Here is a 24,287-nt window from a genome sequence, read left to right as displayed (position 1 = left end):
TTCTATATTCACTCCATCTGATATGGACTCATGCATGTGGGTAAACTGCTCTATTGAAGATACGCATAATGCATTTTGCAAACAATCCATTTCCAGAAAACTGAGGGTTGACTGTGCCCGTTCTATATTTGAGTTCAGAACAAGTTTTAAAAACATTTAAAAATAGTAAGTCCCCGTAACTGTTTCTAAACAAGAGTTAATTGTTCAGAGTTGTAGTTAACCAATGATGAGTCACTGTCAATTGGCACACTGCAATCAGGAATCTGAGTCTACTCCTGACTCAGAAAAAAGCTGTCACTTCATCTCTCTGAGCCTCAGAATCTGCTCTATAAAATAAGAGTAGAATTCAATGATACTTAATGTTTTTTTCCAGCACTATTCATCTTGTGATTCTTGGAAGCATTATTAAATTTTCAAATGAGTTCTTTTGCTCTGTGTCTTCAGATGAGAATTACAACAGAAGAGTCTCATTTCCCCTGAAACAATGAAATAACTGTGCATTTTCCATTCTGAATCTTTTAAAAGAATAAATTATAAAGGTCTGTAAAATGAATATTCTATCTGCAACTAGCCATAATTTTATAACTTTAAACCACTGTTTCTAAATAAGAAACTGCCTCCTATCTATGTTTTATGCTGGCAGGAAGATTTTAAACTACAAAGAAAACCTTATAAGTATTTTCTGACCATTGAATTGTATACTTTCATAATTCAATAACTCCCTTTGTATTCTACATGACATTACATATTCAGGAAGAGAAGAAAGATTTTTATTATTAAATTAAAATTAAGAAGTAGACACAGAAACTGTTTTCTGGAACAAATAATAATAAAATTGAGTCAATATCATTTTAATAACTGTTTAGGGCAATAGCACTTATAATTCTTTGTTAGTTTATAAGAATAATTTCCTTTTTAAAATTTGATCTACCACTTGAAGCAAAAAAAGAAAAAGAATAACATGGTTCTAAAGAGTTTCCAAGACTACATAATGTAAACACCAAAAATATGTGCAAATTATTTGAAATATTAATTTACATACAAATAATACATAGAAAGGTATAAATCACAGGAATCCAGTTTGTTTCAGTAACAAATACACAAAAATGAAATTTCAAAAACTCTAATTACACCAAAGATAAAAAATATAAAATACTTGAGGACGAATTCATTAAATGCTATGAAAAACATTTGCACTGAAAACTATAAAACTTAAAGAATAAAACAACTTAAAGAATAAAAAATATATAAATATAGGATGCCCCTGGACTAAAAAAAATCAACATTTTGAAAAATTTTATTTTCCCCCCAAATTGACCTATAAATTGAATTAAATCCCATTCAATATTCCAACCAGCTTTTTTTGTAGAGAGATTTGACAAGTTGATTCTAAAATGTATACAAAGATGCAAAGGATTTCAAAGGATCCCAACAAAATGAACATGCACTACCTCATTTCAAGACTCTGGTAGTACCAAAATAATCAATGCAGTGTGGCAGTGGTATACAAGACAAAGAGCCATAGAGACAAATAAGTTTTCCAGAAATAGACTCGCACACAATCAATAGATTTTAAATAAGTAATTCAAAGCAATTCAGTGAATAAAAGTAAATATTTTCAACAAATTTTCTCTAACAATAGTGCAAATGAACAGAAGCAAAATGAGTTTCAGTACCCTACTTCACACCACACACAAAAATTGAGATAGTTAAAACTATGACACTATGACACTTGTGGAAGAAAACACACAAAATTATCTTGCATAATGGATGCAGGCAAAGATAGATTATATATATATATATATATATATATATATATATATATATATATATATATAAATTATTATAAAATACAGAAACAAATTAATTAGACTTACCTGCTTTCCAATTGTTTACTCATCAAAACATTTAATTATGAAAATGAGTGTCAAATTAGGAGAAAATATTCACAAAGGATATATGTAATTAAGGACATGTTTCCTACTACTCATTAATACAAAGATCAACAACCAAATTTTTAAAAGACATACAAAGGAAGACACAGAAATGATCAATAAACATGTGAAAAAAGTTTTTGACATTATTAATGACTAATGAAAGGCAAACTAAAACCACCTTTTTAAACTAACTAAAAATAAAATCAAATGCAAAAACAAGCGACAGAAGAAAATGTTAGTGAGGCTTAAGAATTCTTATATGTTATTTTTGGGAATACAAACAAACACAGTTACTTTGGATTTGAGTAGTTTCTTATGGTTAAAAATATACAACTCAAGATCCATAAATTCTACTCCTACATATTTACCAAGAGAAGTGAAACATGTGTTGACCAAAATAGAAATGAAAGAGTTGAACATAAATATTCATGGAAGCTGTATCCAAACTAGTACCAAAACAATCCAAAAGTCATCAAGAGGTGAATGGATAAATTGTGGGATTCCTGTTAGTAGAATACTACTCAATAATACAAATACTTTACCCTAAACAATATGAAAAAGGAGCTAGAAACATATACAAAAATATATGCTTCTTGATTCCATTTATATGAAATTTCAGAACAAACTAATTGTTTGTAAAAAAAAAAAAAATCAGAAAGTGATCCCCTGGATCAGAGGATTTGGGTTGATTGGAAAAGGTAACATTGAATCTTTCCCATAATATAAAAGTTACACATCTTAATATGGGTGTGAGTCACACCAATATTTGCATTGTCAAAACTCATAAAACTATAGTACTTAACATTTTTATTGTATGTAAAGCATTTATAAAACAGATCCATAAAGAATTTATTATAAAATATTCAACTAGGATCATTTTAGAAGTAAAAATGATTGTCATATTAGAGTTATAGAATTTTAAGTCAGTTTTATTAACTTTTTTTTTCATTTTTGGTTTTCTCTATTTTTTTTTTTTTTTACTAATTATTGAACACCTACTGGGAGTCTGGAATGGTTGGAGGTGTTTTGAGCACTGATATCAATGAACAAAATAAACATAGATGTCTTCTTCAAGTTGCTGGCAATCTACTTGGAGAGCAGGGAGGAAGACAGAAAAACAGCATAAATAAGTAAATAATAGTGTTTAAAAACATGAGATGTGCTATGAGAGAAAGAAAGAAAATGTCTAGCCTGCCACCACTCTGACATATCATGCTCTGGATGCCTGATGACATTTTTTTTTTTGAAGGTTCTGGATATGCCTATTTTTACTGATTAACATTTTTTCCTTTATTAATGACAAATGATTCTAATACTTTAGAATCATTCTAGAAATAAGTGTGCAGGTATGTGTGTGCGTTTTCAGAAGTGCTGGGTTGCCATAGTTGCTTCATTCCTCAAGCTTTTGCAATATTTAATACTTGAATAAATATGTATCAGAATGTCACCCTTGGTGGGTAAAAAGGGTTGGATTCAAGGACATTGCGTTCAATGCTAATCACATTCCATGAGTCATAGTCACATTGAGTTATCAACTCAAAGAGCAGCCTTTTTGTCTTCTGTATGAAAGACAAGCTGCTCAAATGTTACAGAATTCAGATGCCCAAGTCATTAAGATGTGGTGGTACATAAAAGATGCAGCATAGATAATTCAAAATAGACAGGAAGAATGTGCTCTAGGAATAATTCTTCTTCAAGTCATAATATCTGGCACAAAACATAAATAAAGCCCTATTTTTCTCCTTCAGTGCCCTGCCGTGAAGGAGTCACTGAGCCAACTTGTTATCTGCCAGTAACAGCTGACTTGGGGGTAGGCCTTCAGCTACAGAGAGACTTGTCTTATATTTTTTAACAAGACACAGACTGAAAACATAAGAAATCCCCAACAAAAAGCTAAAATGCCACAACTCAAAAACTCTACAATGAGATTATCTGACATAGTGAAATATTAAACCCCATGTCATTTTTCTATAGCTAGAATGCAAACACAAAAATTACTTTTAAAGTTTACTCTTAGTTATTATTTTAATCATTTATCTTGGGGGAAAATGTCTTTAACTAAATTCTATAGGTGCACTCACAGACCCCTAATCTCAAATCTATATAGTAATAAAGGATTCTTTAAGGATAATGTATTTATTAACTGCCTATGGCTTATGCTTCCTTCCCAATTGCCCATACATTTATGATTCTGCTAGGTGGCATGCCTTCTTGCCTGTTAAAACTACATCTACTCTTTCAGTTCCAGCTGAAGTCCTTTTCTTTGGTAGTCTTTCTCAAGCAATATATTTGTAATTGACCTGTCCTTCCACTCAGTTCAGGTAGCAAGATCTTGCATCCCACTTATTTAGTTAAGGATCAGACATTTCAATTCCTATAATAATTATTCCTCTTAGAGTTCCTGATCCAGATGAAATAAGAACAATAGATTTCACAGGCAGAATCCAATTTAAATGCAGGTTATATTCTCAAAATCAATTTGTAAATTTTGTCATAACAGCTGTTATTAATGATGGTACTCTGACAAGAAAATAAAGCAATATCTGATATTTTAAAGACCAAATCTGAGGTATGGGATCAACAGGATTCCTTTGCAGAATTATTTTTTTCTGGGAAAACACATTTTAAAATGTAGTATGCAGTTTAGTTCTGCTTCTGCACTGCCAACACAAAGCTGATCAAAAATGTTCAGGTGATCAAAGAAAGCTTAAATGGTAGCTGATGTGGAAATAGTCCATGAAGTCCCATAAATTGGTTGTGGCTTCCTAGGGCATCCACAGGAAGTTTCCAAGTCTGCTCAGAACCTTCTGAAACTCCTCACATAAACTGCAAGTGAGTTGTAGTTTCCAGTAGCCCCCAAACACCTGTTAGAGGCTGGGGTAAAGCAAGGAGGTAATAGCTAGATAGTGCACACAGCACCATTGTTTGGTCTGAATTCATAAAAGCATACAAGTTTAAAATAAGAGAATGCCTTTTGGCCTTTTTAGCATCTTCTCTCACACTGCTTATCTGCAAAAGCATTCACTAGAGAACATAGTTAACCCATTAAATCCTAAGTTTTCAATTCTGTGCATATTTTAATGAAATTGACACAGGTATACTAAAATAAGTGGTAAATCATAATCTAGATCTTATATATTATTATATTAATATTATAACTATTACATTATGATTATAATATCACTGTATATAATAATTATATTCATAGTATTATAAATGTATGATATAGCACCTATTTATATTATATAGATGTACTATATTTCAGTTTTTACAGATGTTCCTCATCTGGGACAACAGGATAAAATGGGTTAGGAATAAAGCAGAAGGAAAAAAAAATCTGATTCATGGATGGGTGCCTTTGATCTGAAGGTCAATCAAAATATGGAAAGAAACACTGAAACAAAGGAGATTACAAAGTTTGGGCTAAAGCTAGTTTGCTGCTCATTTTATTTTTCTTCCGTCTCTGTTGGATGACCTTCATGTTCTCCTTACATTGTTCTTAAAGCAGTAAGAACAATGATCTCAATTTGTGAAAACACAATCCTTTCTTGGAAAGCCCAGGTTTCTGGCAGAAGCTAGAAAAGTTGCTCTTACCTCTTAGTTCCCCCATATCCAGGGTGGTCCCAAGTTGTTCTAGTAAAGCAACCCTTGCTGCATTCTTTTTGTGTTTCTTGCCATCATAATGCTGCTGGGCCATCAGAGGGTTATTAAACCAGGCCGCACAGAGCCCACAGTATCTGTCTGAATCTCTTCTTTGATAGGGAGATGCAACCACCGGAGCAGCTTCCACCCGTGGGGGCTTGAGTGAGCTCAGGGGTGTTGCTGGAAAGACAACAACCAGAGAAGCACGGGCCAGGTTAGTCCATCTCTGAGTGCACCTTTACTCACTGCCCAAAGATTAGAGAGTCTCATATTCACTCTAGAATTTAAAAATCCAAGAGAGTTTACTGAGAGCAGGAAAATTTTCTTTGTCAAGCTTCACTTTTGAGTTGGTATACAAATGAAAATTCTTGATTGATTGAATTTGTATATTCTTATGCTGAAATGTGATAGCTCAAGAGGTCATCTCTTAGGGGAAAAATAGGTTGTAAAAATAAACTCTTGAAGGTAAAGAAGTGATCTTTAAGTCAAAATGAAGCCAATACTTAAACATTGCACAATCATGACTTGAACGATTTTGAATGGATGAGTTGGACATTTGTGTGCTAAAAATAATGGATTTTCCTAAGTGATACAGACAGATCTTTCAGTGACTTGAATTGTACCAATTGAGAAAATCATGTTAATTTTGTCAGTTATTTCTGTTTATTAGGATAAGTTCTCAACCTATACCTGCTAAAGTTGATGTTGAAAGTACAGCGGTTATTTATTTTCTTTTTCTAAAAGAAAAAAAAAAACAACAATATACAGCAGATGTTGCTTGTCCAAACTGAAAGGCATATATCACATATCACTATTTTTAGATCGCACAGTCCCAGCTATTAATGCATTTCCATTGTGAACTTACAGTTATTTCTGGACTAGAAAAAAAATTGAAGGAGTTTACTAATGGAAAGTAAAAATAACTTTAGCATGCATTACAACATATAAGTTGCTACCATCCCTACAATGACTATGCCTCAGGTTATTGTCCTATTTCTCAGATGATTGACTTCAGAGATGCCAAGTGACTTTCTAAAGATGAGATATCTAGTTATAATAAAGGCGAGGACTCAGAACCAAATGCTTAATTTCCAAGGCCAATGTTCCTTTCAATGCCCCCAAGGACTCTTTAAATTAAATAAGTAAAGAGATATTTTTCCCCTAAAACTATCTGTCATCTTTTTCTTTTTGTAAACACAGGATTCCAATTCATCTTGGAAAAATATTCTGATCCAAATATTTTCAAAACAAAAACAATATTTAAATTCTCCCATGGCTCATTAGTCATATGCAATTTAGCAGCACCTTCTTTGTGTTCCTTGTCTCCAAGATGGGAAATGTAGTTGACAAAACTATGAACATAAGGGTCATTGTTCCAAGGAAAAGCAGAAACCTGGGACATCAATGACGAGTTAAGAAACCAATTAATCAACTCCCCAAGCTTTCAAATTAACTTCTGTGTGGACTTTTAGATTTTAGATAAAATAACTGATATGGAAATACATACTTCCCTAACGACATTTTAATTCAAAGAATATCCACACCATGACAACATATCAGGAGGTCTTTTTTCCTCTTATCCAGAGAATTTATCAGATCAGGAAGTTTTAGTTAGGTTAAATTTAACGGTGTTATTTCTAAAGGTACTCTGATAAACAATATGCTTCTTAAATGCCTCATAGCTAGATTTGATTATGTATAACTATATAGAAATAAATCTCAACTGTGTGCCATACATCCCACCAAGGGTCATTCTTCTATGACTTGGGAAATCTAATAAAGGCTACAAATCTATGGTTCACCTAGATATGAAAGAACTATCCATTCTTTTCAAGAAAATTTGGTCTTGCCTCAAAATTTCCTGCATCTTTATCAATTTCTGAGCATTTATAGCTGCATATTGCTTTTTATGATAATGGAAAGCAAATCAAATATTTGCAATCTCAATGAATCCTGACTCTTGAAGCAAAACCTATTTTTGTCTAAACTGGACCCTAAAAAACACTCAGTCACTTTATCATTTTTTTATTTTTCTCAATTAATACCCGATATACTGCAGCCTGGCAGGAGTGATGCACAGCAGAACAGTCATCAAATAAGATAACCTTATCTAGCAAATAGGAAAGTAGAGTGAGGCTACTTTTGTATTGTAGTGTCTATTTCTGAATAATTCTAGTATATTATCAGGTAAAGTCTAAGATTTAAATGTTTCTTTTGTTTCATTTTCCAACTGTCTACTCCAATCTCAACCCAGTTTATATTTTCTAAATACTTATAAAGGCAAAGGCAGGGGGGTAGGAATAGCCTTGCATCAAAGTCAGAAATCAGGGTTGACTTGGGCTTCAGCATCACTGAGCTACATGACCTTCAGCCAACCTCTGATTTTCCAGGTTTCCACAAGGTTAAATTTTAGGATCACCAAGCCTTTTAAAGCTAATAGTCTTTGCTGCTAACTCACCAAATGAGAATGGAACACATTTTAGAAGCTCTCTCTCTTTTGTGGTTTTGACTCAATGCCAAATATGGAAATTGCATGGGAGGAGTGCAGTTTCCAGGTTTTAATGATAAATCCATGTGTGTACATGGCTCATAACTCTCATAATCTTTGGCTAAAGTGTATTATTCTAATGAAATGAGTACAAATGGGGTAAAGATTATATTTGGCTTAAAAATATCCTTTTAATAAACACATATTTGGTTAATATGTGTTTAATTTTTATTTTTATTTCATACTTCATATTTTCATTCCAATTGTAAAAAAGTTAAACTGAATATTGATTTTAACTATCACTATCTTTTATAAAACGTTAAACCAATAGTCAATTAATCAAAACCAGTGGGTTTCTCTCTCTTTCTTCTTTTTTTCTTTTTTTGGAAAAGGTATTGAACCCAGGGTACTTAATAACTGAGACACATCCCCAGCCCTCTTTTTTTAATATTTATTTTTTTAGTTGTAGGTGGATACAATATCTTTATTTCATTTTTATGTGGTGCTGAGGATTGAACCCAGTGCCTCATGTATGCTAGGTGAATACTCTACCACTGAGCCACAACCCCAGCCCCACTAGCCCTTTTTTGTACATTTAATTTAGAGACAGGATCTTGCTGAGTTGCTTAGGGCCTCACTAAGTTACTGAGGCTGGCTTTCAACTTGTGATCCTCCTGCCTCAGCCTCCTAAACTGCTGGGATTACAGGCATGCACTACCGTGCCCTGCCCTAAAATCAGTACTTTTCAACATTAGACTTACCCAACTTTAAAATCTCTATGCCCAGGCTGTACCTCAAACCAATCAGATTGGAATGTCTAGAGGGAGAGCCAAGCACCAAGATGTTTATAAAACTACACTCCTCCCAAGCCACAGCTGATACTGAGAACATCCATCTAAATATTGCCATGTTTTCTTTGAAAATTACTATAAAATAAAGTGGCAATGGAGCTAGTTTTTCCCATAGGCAATAGAAAAAAAGATCACATCTTTATCCATGAGACACAGAGGAATAACAATTACTTGCTTCTTTTGAAACTCCATTTTTTTTCATTTTTTCAAAATCTAAAATGTTTGCCAAGATAGCTAATATCAAAATGAATACTGATAAAGTTAGATAACAGTTCTGATTCTTGTCACCTTGAAGAAACTCAAGAACACATTGAGCTGTCATACCATCAACCTTTGGCTGCCCCCATGACAGCAAGACCTGGATTCAGGGCCATCATTTTTCTCACAGTTTCTCACCTGTGCTACAGGATGCTTCTCAACCCCTTCTACTCTATGTGAGAACAATAAAACAAAACAAAATAAAACTTGACTTCTAAGAAGCACATGATCATGGAAGACATTTCAATATACTTTTCCCTGCCTCACACAAAGTTTTCAGACAGCAGGTTATCAAATTCTATTTATGGACTGTTAGATAAACTGTATTGAATAATAGTCTAAAATAATATGCATCCTTGTCCCATGTTTTGTTTTGTTTTGTTTTGTTTTCTGGCAAGAGACCCATGGCTGATTTAAGGATAAAAGGGTTTCCTGAGCACCCTGTAGATGTTGCTACCAGATACTGCCTCACTCTGAAAGGTGATAGGGACATGGCCTTCATCCAATGCCTTTTGTTGAAGGAAGGAAGGAAGGATGGAAGGATGGAAGGAAGGAAGGAAGGAAGGAAGGAAGGAAGGAAGGAAGGAAGGAAGGAAGGAAGGAAGGCCCACCTCATAATAAATGAGAAAGGGAGATGATAACAAAGGTTTTCCTTTTTTCTTTTAAATTGTAACATCAATGTATTGGAAAGTTAGGTGATTTGCCAGTCTATATACATACAAGAAAATAAGTAGGGTGAAAGCTAAAATGTGAGAGGGCAATATGTCAATTTTTGGACACTTACCCCAGTCTCCCTCCTTCTTTCGGATTCAATTAGACATGCTTTTTTGTTGTTGTTGTCATTTGTTTAAGATGGGGTCTTGCCATGTTGCCCAAGCTAACCTCAAACTCCTAGGCTATAGCAACCCTCCTGCCTCAGCCTTCCAAGTAATTGGGATTATAGACATGTGCCACCATGCCCATCTCGGCTAGATATCTTGAAAGTCACTATTCTCTCAAACTTCTTTGCACTTTCTGGGGGTGGCCGATCTCCAAGAGTTTCAGAGGGAACCAATTATACATATCAGTCTGAATACTTCACTTTCAGACTGGAAGCTGTTTACTCTGGATCATTTATCGTGGCATTGAAACCCTCACTATAGCTTGTGGTATAGTACCAGCCATCACAGATTTCCCAGGACGGAGAGGTTCCTAGGACATGGAGCTCTCAGGACAGAAACAGAGAAATGTCCTGGGCAAACGGGAATGAAGTGCTTACTGGGGACAAACCTGATTTAACATTAAACAAGGGAAATAGAAATTTTGAATGCTTTGGGAATAGATGTTCATGAATCTAGAGTGGGTGTTTCAATCAAGTAGATAGGATCCACTACTAGATCTCAAATCTTTTTCAGATCACCAACTGGGTGTCCATAGTGGAGAAAGAGGGGAGCATAGGGTCTTGCCTGTCTGCTTTCTGACCATGGCCCCAGGGTGCTCTGCAACCTCACAGGCACAGCTCCTATGCTGAGCTCCCTCACACTTTTCCCACTCTCTTCTCTCCCCTCTCTCTCTGGATCCCTCTCTTTCCCAATTTTCTTCTGTCTGCTCCCTGTCCTCACTTTTAATCTCTTTCTCAGTCTCCCTTTCTTTATCTCTTCCTCCCTCTTCTTTCTCTTTCTCGCTCTCCTGTAATGCATGCTCTTTATTTTCTCTCTCCCTCCTTGTCTACTCTTTTGTTCATTCCTAATGATTTCTAGGATTCAGAATAACAAAAACAAAATTTAGTCCATACACAAAAGGAATTTGGGAGTTTTTTATTTGTTTGTTTGTTTGTTTGCAGTAGGTATTTGGTACCCAGAGGCACTTAACCACTGAGACACATCTTTAGCTCTTTTTTGTATATTTTATTTAGAGACAGGATCTTGCTGAGTTGCTTTGGGCCTCACTCAGTTGCTGAAGCTGATTTTGAACTCATGATCCTTTGGCCTCAGCCTCCCAAGCAGCTGGGATTACAGGGGTGTGCCACTGTGCCCACCTGGGAGCTCTTGACATAGAAATAAAAAGCCAGTTATTTACTCAAAGTCTGTGGGTTTTTTTTTTTCACTTAAGGCATTCTTATTCATAATACTGATTCTCTCCAGTTGTGTGCTATTGTGCAGTTAATTTCATCTGTTCTATGTATTTTTTTTATCTAGTTGCCCTAATCTCCTGTTTGACCAGTGCGGCAGCTTGAAGCTCAGGGGGTGAATCATTGAGCTCATAACCCTTGGATTAATAAGCAGCAGAGGAAATGGCAAAGACCAGATCTCCTGACTCTAAGACAAACACAGTATTTCATGTCAACTAGTTCCCAGTTATGCCTAGGGAGCAATAGGCCAAATAAACAGATTAACTGTAAAGTCCAAACACATTTCCTAGGCTTCAACACTTATTCTTGGGGCTGGGGGTGGTGGTGGTGGTGATGGTGTGGATATTTGGAAATGTGCTTAAAAAAAAAAAAAGCCTGATTTCTTGTTCTTAGAACAAAGTCTTTTTTTTCTTTCCTTTTCTTTTTCTTATCCTAAAAGTAATTAATGACAGTAGAAGTTATTCAGCACATATCACTGGTTTTTTGCAAACACTGCCAAGAGTTAAATTTCACTGGATCATTCAGTACCTAGCTGAGGAGGCAGTTATCAGGCAGATCTGCAGCTCAGTCTCCAGACAGTCCAGTCTCTTTGGCAGGTAAGTGCCTCAACTCAATGCCAACTGTGCAAAGTCAGGGCTAATACTTAGATTTCTTTTGCATCTTATAGATACAAAAAGCTATTGCCTCCTGTGTAGGTAGTAGATGCTCAAAGGTACATGTGATGAGTAAAAGAAGGAAAGGAACAGAAATTCTTAGTTAATATCAATTTGGGGAATTGTTATGTTTTAATAAATATCTTATGATAGCTAAGTCTTTGACAGTTTTCATAAATTCTTATATGGTTAAAAAATAAGTTAGATTCATCATAAGTGTTACATTAAAAAAACTGAGGGGGGCTGGGTCTGTGGCTCAGCGGTAGAGCACTTGCCTGGCCTGTGTGAGGCATTGGGTTCGATTTTCACCTCCACATATAAATAAATAAAGTAAAAGCCTATCAACAACTAAAAAAAAAAGTATTTTTAATAAAAAAAAACTGTGAGCATCTATGCTCTGAAATACCATGAAGCAATAGGAAAAAATCATAAACATATTTTAGAAAAATACTAGTGACATGGGGAAATATTCAAGATAGAATACCAACTTAAAGATGTGGTTTATATATAGGATGTAAACCAAATTACTTATTATAGTAAATGTGGTGCACATACCATATCAAACCATATATAAAAACTTAAGCTATAAATCAAAATCTTACCCATGGTTGTTTCTGTTGTGAATTATGAGTGATTTGTTTTATATTCATATATATATATATATATATATATATATATATATATATATATATATATATACTCCTTGATGCAGAAGGAAAACATTTTTATTTTACAATTTATATATAGACCACATTTCATGCTAACTTGCTTTAGTGTAAAGTTTGAAAAACACTGCTTAGGGGACTTGCGATGCCAGAACTAGGTCTTAAATTAAATCCCAGAAGATTACATTTGCAGTGATTTATTTATTAATTTATTGTTGATTTTTTCTGGGAAATGGGATGGAAGAAAATTTGTTCAGCCAGAATATAATATAAATGTATCAGTCTCTCAGGTTTCTCCAAAAGATCCAGAGAAAAATGGGTTTCTCACTGTTTTAGCAGATCAAAAACACAGCATTAATTATTTAGATTAAATGAAGTACCTCTTCTCCTTTTCATAAGATGGGGATTGGAAGTGAATTCTGCTCTTCAAGACAGAAAAATCCACACATTATTTCTTCTGTACCATGAAGGAATTTAAAGAGCATTATAATAAATCTAATGTTTCAAAGTACATGCCATTTTACATTTCCTGAGAATAAACAAAGATGAGGATGGCTTAACAGAACCATCATTCTAATTCAATTGTGTATCAACATTCTTAGTATAATCAGTCTATTAACTGGAATTGCTTCCTCACCCTCCCCACGTTCATATATCATCAGTCTTCGTTAAGATAGTATTCATAGATCATTGATTTTCATTAATATAGAATAATTCCCTCTAGTTTCAGTCACTGATTAGCCTCTAAATATTTTAGAAATGCCTGTTTTCTGCAGAATTCTGATCTTTGGAAATAAGCCAATACATAGGACTTTAGAGGAGATACAAGTCCTTTTATAATTTTCTCATGTTTTTTTGACAAACGAACCCAAATGCTGTGAGATTCTCCATTCTTTATGCATTGAAAGGCAGGAGGCTAGAATGGAAGCCCCGAGGAGTATTACCTGTTTTGTTCACTGTTCTATCTCAGGTATCCAGAACTGGGCCTGGACACAGTAAATGTTAAACAACTTCTTATTGACTAAGGGGCGCAATGTACTCTCTAAAGTAACTTACATGTGAGAGAAGGAATCATGGCCTTAGTTTAGGACATTCTGTTGTTTGATGTAAGGATTGATATTGGAATCAGTGATCACATTTTGTCTGTTCAGACTGATCTAAAAAACAGCTGTTTCTTTATGGATAGGATGCATCCATGGCATTTGGTCTTCAAATACTATCCACTTATGCACTCCCTCTAAGTTCAATGGCAAAATCTCTGGTTATGGTCATAGTTCCTAAACTTTAGTCAGAGGTAGCCTGGAATCATGCAATGAACTCATAAAAATTCTAAAGACATAGAAATATCTGTTGAATGCTTCAGGAATGACTTACTCACAATTTCAACATCAGATGCTACAAACCTTTCAAACATTTCATATTTCTGGGAACCTGGATATTTGGACACTACTTCCAGTCAATTCAACTAAACAAAGAGGAATAGAAAATCATGGTATTGATGTCCAATTTGACTCCCAGTTATGAGAAGTTATGTGGTAACATCACTAATCAGTGTGGTCATTTGAATATAAAATATCAAATTCTCTCAATTTTTATATACTATGTTTTCAGATGGCTATTGAGTTACTAGGACACACTAAGTTATTAAACCTAACTATTCATAAACTTAAGTATTTCTTTTGACCTAAGGGCAGAGTGAAAAAAATATGGAGACACTAGACCTCAGTAAAATTTTGAGAACACTAAAAATTATGACACAATTCTTCATGAGGAATGTAGTCCATAATCCTCAGAGGATGTCTTAAATTTTGGATAGTACCAACCTTGTACATGTTATGCTTTTATCTATTCACTCTTACTGTAGATTGCAGTAAATTTATCACAAAAGTTTTTTTTTCTTTCTTTCCTTATTAAAGGCATTTCTTTGATGTATATAAATTATCAGCACCACTACCTTGCACATTGGTCATTATTGAGTAAAATAAGGCTTACATGAACACAAGCACTATAGTCAATCAGAGAACAAAGACATTTACTAAGTAACTAACAGGCAGGTAATATATACAGTATGTACACACTGAACCAAAGGATTATGTATACACTGAGCTGGGCAGAATGATATGATATGAAATTTCATTACCCCACTCAGAATGATGCACAATTTAAAACTAACCCGTTCTTTAATTCTTGAAATTTCTATTTAATATTTAGTATTTGGGGACCATAGTTGACCACAGGTAATTTAAAAAGGTGAATTTGTAGATAAGGAAATAACTACTGTATATATTTTTCTAATTGCTTGGGCAAGAATCAACAACCTTCTAATTAGCTAGAAATGCTATTAACCTTTCCTCCTAAACCTCAGGCCTCATATTTAACATGGTAAGAGACAGTATCCCAAGTGGGCAGAGAGATAGTGATAGGAACTGGTTGGCTCATCCCAACACCCACTCACTAAAAGTGCCATCTTTCCCTTGAGAACGACACTGGAGGCATCACTAGATTGCAGGTACTATGGTAAGAGCCGCAAGACAGAGAGCTGACACCTGGTGCTCAGACGAGATTCAGTTCTTTTAATTCTGCCAGCATTCCTATTTCACCTAATGCGTACCCTGTGTTCAGGATTGGGAACAATTTACTTATCCAGCAGCATCAGCTATTCAACTAGAGAGTTAGCTTCCTGGATCATTTCTTATTGCCTATGAATATTTATAGAGGACTCAAAGATGAAAAAAGTGATCAGTGCCAGAAGTGTAGCAGAGATAAATTATGAGCTAAGTTTGAAGAAAGAAAGGGAGTGAGAGGGTAGCCTTTTGGCCTGAGCTGGGAAGGAAGCAGGAGTCTTGGAATCAGTTGAGGGAAGTTCCTTCTGGCATTGTTCTCTGAGTAGTTCATGCACATGTACACCTACTCTTTCTCTACCCTTGCCAACATCCCTCCCCCAATAAATTTCCTGGTTTTTCTATTTAACCTCAACATTGCATTTCATTAAACATATACCCCTAAAAGGAACACTGGCCTTAATAACCCCTTGTTTGCAAGTTATGAAAATCAGCTGTGTATTGTATTTAAAGCTTTGAAAATTAACTATGCACATATTTTGCATATATCTATCTGGAGTTAATCTAAAGATTAAGTACATAACTGCCACTTGAATAGTGATAAAAGTGAAGGTTTGATGCCATTCTGAAACCTCAAAACAACTCCAAAAATTCCAGAGGTCAGATTGTGAGATGAAATGAGCTGCTTTCTTTCCCCCATTGTATCAGGTCCCTCCCCACACTTGGATCAAGAAAATCCAGAGTATTAAATGCTAAAGCAAGAAAGTTCCCAAGCCCTTAAAAATTTTAAGCTCAGAGCCTCATAACACTGCTTCTCAAATTGAACAATAAGGTTGGTGAGCAAAGGATAATTGCAAATAAGGAAGTAGGTTTCAGGCTAGATCAGACTCTGCAGATGAATGTTGGAAAATCATTAGGTTAATTCGGTCCCTGGGGGAACAGAAGCCTACACGGCACCTAAATTATTCAGGTGTATCACCCATAATCATTAATTTAACTATGGCTTGGTCACACATTACACACTTCATTGTTGCCATGCAGGCACAGCCAAAAGTGAGTGCATGAGAGAGAACAGGGATGATTTCTTTTGAAGAATTTTTAGGACAAGAGTGCCAATAACAGCCAGTGAGAGTGAAGCTGCTTAAAATCTGCTACCTATGTGTGACTAAGAACATCACATCACCTGTCAGTTTATCAAGGATGCCAATCTCAGCCCCACCCCAACCACTGGATGAGAATTTGCATTTTACAAGAGCCTCAGTGACTCATAAGTGAACTAAAATTGGAAAGCTTTAGGTGAGGACTCAGTGGTTCTCAATCCTGGTTCAGGATTAGAATCAGCTGGAGAGGTTTAAACACTGATGACTTCTGTCTCACCTCATGCTAATTAACTGTGAATCATTTGGGACAGGGCAAGCAATGATAGATTTTAAAACTTTGCAGTTGCTTCTCCTATGCAGCTTCAGCTGGGAACCATCCCCTCAGAGGACCAGCAAAAAACATGGGCTCACTTTCACCTTGACATTACCAAGCATTTGAGTTGTGATGTTTCATTCATTCAACAATATGTTCTGGAACTCTGGTTCTGCATCAACCCACCCTGGCCCTCACAGAGCTTGAAATCTTCAAATGGACATATTCATCTAAATCTCACAAAACTATGGTATTAAGAGGCAGGAATTCTACAGAAGTCTATGTGGTTCCTCAAAACAATCATGAGACTGATAGACACAGAGAATATAATATGGGTTTTGAAACAAAATCAAACTAGATTCAAATCACAACTCTAGATGAGGTTACTTTCCTTTCCACTGAGATGTTTTTTTAAATAAAATCTGATCAGTGGTCCAATCTCATATCCTTTTTGTGAGTATTCAAAGTACTGATAAAAGTTGGTTTGTAAGCATCCTAGGCACTGTGAATACTAAGACCAAAACCCACATCTCCTAATTCCTCCTCCATGTCCTTTCCACAGTCCCACACTGTCATCCATCCATCCTGAAACAGAGGCTGAACTAGCAAAGATAGGAAAGTGGTGTCAGTCTGGGGGTGGTGTGCGAGGGTTGGTAAAAAGTAAGTCAGAAAAGCTGGTATACTGGTAGTGAGGTGTCCATTTAGCTGGTCATTTGTCATCAGTACAGAAATCTTAGACTCTTTCAAAGTCTTATAGGATGTCTTGCAGAGTAATAGGAAGTATAGAGAGCCAGAGAGATGGCTTAAGGAGGAAAGGCATGTGAGTAACGGTTAAAGGATTCAGAATTACTTAGCTAAAAGAAGAGCAGCTAAAGTACAACTTGATAATACTTGAGACTCACAGAAGATGATGGAATTTGGCTTGATGTACAGCTGTTTTCCAAAACTACCAAAAAGCGGGAGTTAGGGTGAGGCTGGAACAGGAGGCCTTCAGAAGAGAGGAAGCTTAACGATCCCTGATGTTTGGGCATGCTGACTGCCTGCAAGATGGGTAACTGAGGGAGACTGGTATTATTCAGCATTATTTATACCCACAGGAGGGAGGATAAGAACATTTAAATGCTACTAATGCTAGACAGTAAGACTTAGAATGAAATGGAATCTTACTGAAGCAAAGTCAGATAAAATGGTAACTCAAGATTGTGTGAATTTCTAAATAAATATCATTCTACAGTGTCTGGATGAAATATAAACATCCATATAGAAAAAATATTGGGGAAGCTGGGTGCAGTGATGCATGTGTGTAATCCAGCAACTCAGGAGGGTGGGGCAGGAGGATGGCAAGTGTGAGGCCAACATGAGAACCTTAGCAAGACCCCATCTCAAATTAGAACCAAATAAGGGCAGGGGATGTAATTCAGTGGTAGAGCCCCCTCCCCACCCCCTGTTCATTTCCCAGTATAAAAAAAAAGAGAGAAAGAGAGAGCAAAATGCTTGAATATTACACATCAGGATTCCTCAAATACATAAACATCTTTCTCTTTGAAAAAAATAAAAACCTTCCTTTGTTTTAAGAAGAATCAATGAGTAAAATATTCCTTTATATTCCAGAATTAATTCTTGCCTTCCCCACTCATCAGCTCTCTAAATATGTCAGTTTTACTATCTGCAAATGAAACATCTAGGCATGCAGATTTCATCTGCCCTACTGGCTAAAAAGCAACATGAAGATGCTAATGATTAGTTTGTGCTAATCAAGATCTACTCTTAGGGAGATTTCATGAGTAGCCTGTTAACCCCAGTCTCCTGCTTCTCAGTTAAGTGATCTCAACAGGTGGCAATAGATTAGCAACCACTCCTTCAAATGACAGAGCACTGGGCTTCCCAAGACCTCCTATCTTCCCAGGTTTGAGAACTGTGCTTAGCATTTCCAGATCCCATCTAAGCTCCTATCACTAGCAATAAGATTTATTGCCTCCAAAAGGGATTGCAGAGGCTTAGTTGGGTCCCTTTAATCTCTACTTTGTAATTCATAGTCCTTCAAGGTGGCCAAAACCACTCTTGAAAAATAGGTAAATTTTCATTTAGAGCCAGCAACTCCTGTGTGCTCAACAGACAATTGAAAATCACTTAGCAGGAAATCCTCCACCAGAGAAGCAACTTCTTTAAAGGCTGACATTTGAGTAAAAGAGAGCATGAAATTTCATCTTCCTGGTTTCAGTTAAGTAAACTTGTGAGGTGTCTGTTGCATGACAATTTATATAGCAGTGTAGCCTGTTGAGAAATGAATTGACATTTTTTTGTAGACTCACTTCATAAAAATGAGAGGTGTTCTTTCATTGCATTGCTAAATGATAGCTAAGCCTGAGGTCTGGTCTTCCCTGTCCCCAGGAGAGAGTGAACAGATGCATTTGCTTTGGGTTGTTTGAAAGGCAAAGGGATCTGAATGTCAAACAGTGGGGTATATGGGGGGGAGGGGTGATGCCTGATGTCAGAAAAGCAATTGGCTTCTTCAGGACCAGGAAAAAGTAGGATTGCAAGTATGGATAGAGATTCAGGCAGCATGAAAACAGTGTGTCTCCGGTGGTAGTACCTCCCCAGGAATGCTTTCAATGGGGCCTTGGTCTATTTTCCCATAAGCTAGCTTGGTGCAGAAGGTATGACAACATCTGTGGAAATCACTGATCTGCAAGGACTGGACCATATCAGTCTTCATAGGAAATCAGGTGAGTGAGACCCACTTCTGAGGAAGACTCAAAGCTTGACCATCAGCCTGTGGAGGCCCAGTACACAATGGCATTATTGGTGATCACAAGGTAGCCAGAGCCCCAAGGCAGAGGGACCTCCTTGAGGATATCCACACACCCTTAATTCCTGTGTGGCTCTAAAAAGGGAGAGAGAATCCCAGTAAAGGAATGGGGTTGGCTTTCTCAGTGACTTTTATGGTCAGAGGACAATTTCAATTCATTTTTAAAATATAAAGAAATGTGATATTTATTGCACTCAAGATCCATGTAGTAACCAGCAATAAATACTATCTGATTATGAAACCAAACTTAGTATTAAGAATTTTGAAGCTGATAGATAAAATATATAGATATATTTAAAGGGTGAGAATATAGTTTGGGACATTTACTACCAATTATTTCAGGTATAATGCTTCCTTCTGAGTGACTTCTCAATTTCATAGATACAACACTTTTATGATTCTTATTTTTACTAGATGATTTATGATTTCTTACCAGAAACTCACTCCCAGTTTCCTCTGAATAGAAATGTATTTTGTGTGACTTCCAAGTCTTAACCTTGTCTCCTGTTGACAGTGTCAGAATAACACAAGAAATTGATGGCTGTTCTATCATATTCCCTCATAAAATTGTGTTAAAGAATACCTTTTGGAATACAAGTAAAACCGCATTCTACATGCTGCCGAAACCATCAATGTCATATACCAATGTGAGATCCCCAAGAAAGAAAATGACTTAATAGTACTTAAAAGGATTTGTGAAGATTACCTAGGCAGTAGACTCACTGGTAAAATTCTAAATCCTATCTGGTCATTGATTTCATTTCATTAATCACAAAACATAAAACAAGAACACAGAAGTCTTGATTTAATCTTTGTTCTAAGCTCCCTATGACCCAGTGCACAAAAGTCATGACCAAAAGAATTCAGCCCATCTCACATGCCAATCCAGGCAAGCCCTATTCACTATAGAGTAGACAATGGACACATCAGGCAGAATTTCTCCAGCCCAAGTAACACCATGAAAAAGTTACTGCAAGGGAAGAGAAATGTGATTGCCATTAAGCAATTGCATCACCTTGGGCAAATGATTTCACCCCTCTGAGCATCAGTTCCTTCTGAGGGAAAATAAGATGGTTGAAATAAAGATCGTTAAGCTGCTTCCAGGTCTGCAATTCTACAAATCTATTTCTTGTATTTATAAGTACAGAAAGGCCAATGCCATCCTTGGAAGTAATGCATTGATCTAGAGATGATACCTCAGAACCTACCAGCTTTCCTAATTTAAGAAAAAATGCACTGCAATGAACAGTTGCCTGTTTGACAAACTATTGTTTGCATCTATTAAAACAAGTATCTAGACAGATTACACCAGGCAAACCAAATAACCTGATTCTGATGATAGAAGTGCTATGGTTATGTTCTTATATGCAAATAGGAGGTGCTGATTGAACCTGGAGTGCATACATTATTCAAAATTTGAATTTATGTAACTTTCAAACAGATCTAGAATACCCTGATCTTTATTCATTCAACAGAGAACTCAAATAAGCAAGTCTGTGTCTGGCATGGAAATTTATGGAAAAGTTCTGAAGCTCTGTCTCTCTCCTTTTCAACAGGAAATAAGGAAAGAAAAAGATAACCAACAAGGTTTCCGACGAGGAATGTGTGGTAAACACACTCACGCACAACACAAGCAGAGTGGAGAAGATCATTGCTTATTTGTTCCGGTTCCCAAATTGTTCATAATCCCTACCAATCAAAAATATTTGATTTAAAGATTATAAATACCTGTTTTTGCTGCTTTCTTGCTCCCAATCATCTGGGTGAGAGCATTGGAGTTTGAATTACTCTGTTAGGAAGTGAGCAAAAACTACCTGAAACATCATTTATGACAAGAGATCAAAGAAAAGTCCTGGAATCAGCAATCCTAGGTCCTGACATTGATTTCCAATTAAGTATTTTACTGTGCATCATCAGGAAAGTTACTTACTCCACAGGGTCTCATTTCTTCATCAGTAAAATGGATATAATAATATTTCATCCTTCATGCTTTTTATGAAGATTTAAATGAAACAAAAGCATGATGTTTCTGATGCAATATCTTTACAATTATCAGTTTGGGTTATTGGTTTTATTATTAAGCTAGATTTGATACACTCAAGTACATATAGTTTTAGCACCAGGATATTTAAAATATCATGTATTTTAATTTCATTGCTGAGTCATGAACAGAAAATTTTTGAAGCTTAATTTTTAAAGCAATTAATATAATTTTTGCTGTACACAGCCAATTCTCATTATTCATTGTATTTATGTTCTGTAAAGTTGCTAGAAATGCTGGATTTGTGCATAGTGAATAATGGCTAACAGGGCAAACACAGGGATAGGTTCCTAGGAGGCTGTGGTCACAACATTTTGATCAATTCATCAATTTATAATCTTGTTTCATGTGTGTTTCTCTTTAAAGATACTTTGCTTAATATGAATGGTCAATTCATTAACATTGAACTCATGGTAGTGGCACTATATAACTTATGCCTGAAAGATGCTCAACTATTATATGTCTTTTAGGCATAAGGCATACCACAGCTTTCTTGCACTCAGTAACACTAGATAGCACTTCAGCACAACCCTTGCAGGTGACTTTGACATTTAAAATTACCAACAAAATCATAAACATTGCAAAAAATCATGGCACTACACAGACTGCAAAAAGGACACTCATTTACAACATGACAGCAGAAATACAAAGGAAGAGAGTTGCCTTGTTCAGCCTCGTTGGGACTGTGCTCAAAGGTATGACTCCAGTTTTTCACAATTTTGTACATATATGGGTATGACTGCAAAAGTGCTGCGAGTATTGCTTTGGAAGTTACAGACTTCTATTTCAGTGAACAGGTAAATTTACAAACATAAAATCCTCAAATAATGAAGATTGACAGTGTATGTGTGTATACACCCATATTTACATATGATAATATATTCATTCTATACTAATTGTGTGATAGGCATTAGATTAAGCATTACACACATATGTAAACAGTATATACCTTTTTATTATAGTGTATTTCTATAAGCTTACTAATAAGAAATTGAAAACAACTTGTGCAAGGTCACATGGGTATAATCAGACTTTAAGCTGGGTCTGATTTTAGAGGCTATGTTTGTGCTCCACATTATTCTGTATGTCACCTATTTTACCATAAGAGGATAATGGTCAAATCAAACAAGTGGACAAACAGGGTACTTTGTGCCATATTGGAAAATCACTATCTTTGACTATGAAATTTAAATAACCAAGGTTATTCAGTTGAAAAAAAAAAGCCATAGACATTTAAATGCTTGTTATTAACCTAATGTATGCTTCTAATTTTTAATTCATCTAACAAATATTTATTAAATGTCTACTCTGTGCCAAGAAGTGCAGCCATGAATGGAAGAGATAATACCAGGGTCCCTGCACCCCTCAGGACAGCTCTCCATACATCTTCTAGCTTTGTTAAGACAGACATTTAGCTACAGCAACTTCAAACATGGAAGGGTCACAAATGAAAAATAGGTTATTGCTAACCTTAATGTCATTACTTGTCAAGCTAATGATGTCTGGGGATTATATAAATGATTGTGCACAATATCCATTTTTGCTATGAATGATAGATGTATTTAATAAAAGCTTACAGGTGAAACAGGAACTTTAAGGGACAATGTATCAACCAGGATAGATTAGGCTTTTCTGTAATAATAACATACAACCCCACAGTACCACCATAAAGGCTTATTTCTTGTTCTTACAAAGTCTAATGTAGGTTGAACAGTCCTCTTCCATCTTGTAGTCTGTTCTTAAAGTAATACACATTGCATCTACTCAAAATCAGGTGAATGTATGGGGTAGGAAGCAAATGGGTTTCAGATAAGTAATGTCTTGCCACAAACACAAGTGGATTTTCTTATTAGTCCTATAAGGATACCCAATCATCCCGGTTATGCATAACCTTAAATTTTCACTGTGATTAATGGTAGAACATAGGGAATACATAATAGAGTTTTTTTTTTTCTGTTTTGGATTTCCTCAATCATATTCTCTTCAAAAAATATTGTCTTCCAGATTTTGAGTGAATATTAAGTTTTATTCTTATTCTAATTATCTTGATTATGAGTTTATTATAAAAATTAGGGGGTCACTAGTCATCAAATGTAATATCAAGGGCCTATGATCTTGTCAGCTGCCATCAATTAAATGGAATTGACTTGTGTACTGGATTAAATACTGCCTGCCCCTCCCCCAGCCCCAATTTCATGTCTTCTCAGAATCTAAGAATGTGAGCTTATTTGGTATTGAGTCTCTACAGATGTCATTAGTTGAACTAGGATGGATCCTATTGGATTGGAGTGAGACCCAAATGCAGTTCCTGGTATCTTTCGAAAAGGAGAGGACACAGACTCGGTGAAGAAGGCTATGTGATAATCCCTGACAGCAGAAATTGGAGTGACACAGCTAAAACCCCTAGGGATGCCAAGGAGCCACCAGAAGGCAAGAGGAGTCAAGGAAGGATCTCTCCCCAAGACTACAGATGGAGCACAGCCCTGTGCATACCTTGATTTCAGACTTCCAGCCTTCAAACCTATGACAGAGTGAATTTATGTTATTTTAAGCATCTTGTTTATCGGTTTATTTGAAATTAATGGGTAATCTTTTGCAGCAGCCCCAGGACACTAAACAAAATGTACCTTAGATTTTAAATAAGATTTAAATGTCAGGAGGTATAAGCATAATAGAGGTTTTGGCAAAATCTGATTATGATTTATCTTTTTAGTTGTCAGGAATATCTGAATTTTAGACTTAGTGGATTTGCTATCACTGAGGTTTTGTAGCATCTCAGCAGAACTTCCTTCCTCCTTACAAGGGGAAGCCACTGGCATCCCTTCATTCTCTGTTCTTTCCCCAGGGGCCATTCCTCTA

General features: G+C 35.7%; 1 protein-coding gene across 1 annotated transcript in view; it reads right to left on the bottom strand.

Annotated features, from left to right (window-relative positions):
- The window catches only part of Zmat4 (zinc finger matrin-type 4), a 245,704-nt gene that overhangs the window by 65,948 nt on the left and 155,469 nt on the right, over window positions 1–24,287 (bottom strand). Inside the window, exon 4 of the mRNA XM_027939280.2 lies at window positions 5,532–5,759. Within this exon, the coding sequence (XP_027795081.1) occupies window positions 5,532–5,759 (228 nt within the window). The remainder of the gene's footprint in view (window positions 1–5,531; window positions 5,760–24,287) is intronic.

Source organism: Marmota flaviventris, chromosome 3 (assembly GCF_047511675.1).
Source record: "Marmota flaviventris isolate mMarFla1 chromosome 3, mMarFla1.hap1, whole genome shotgun sequence".
Classification (NCBI taxonomy): Eukaryota; Metazoa; Chordata; class Mammalia; order Rodentia; family Sciuridae; genus Marmota; species Marmota flaviventris.
Note: the sequence above shows the minus strand (reverse complement) of the source record. Positions and strands in the feature narration are given on the sequence as shown.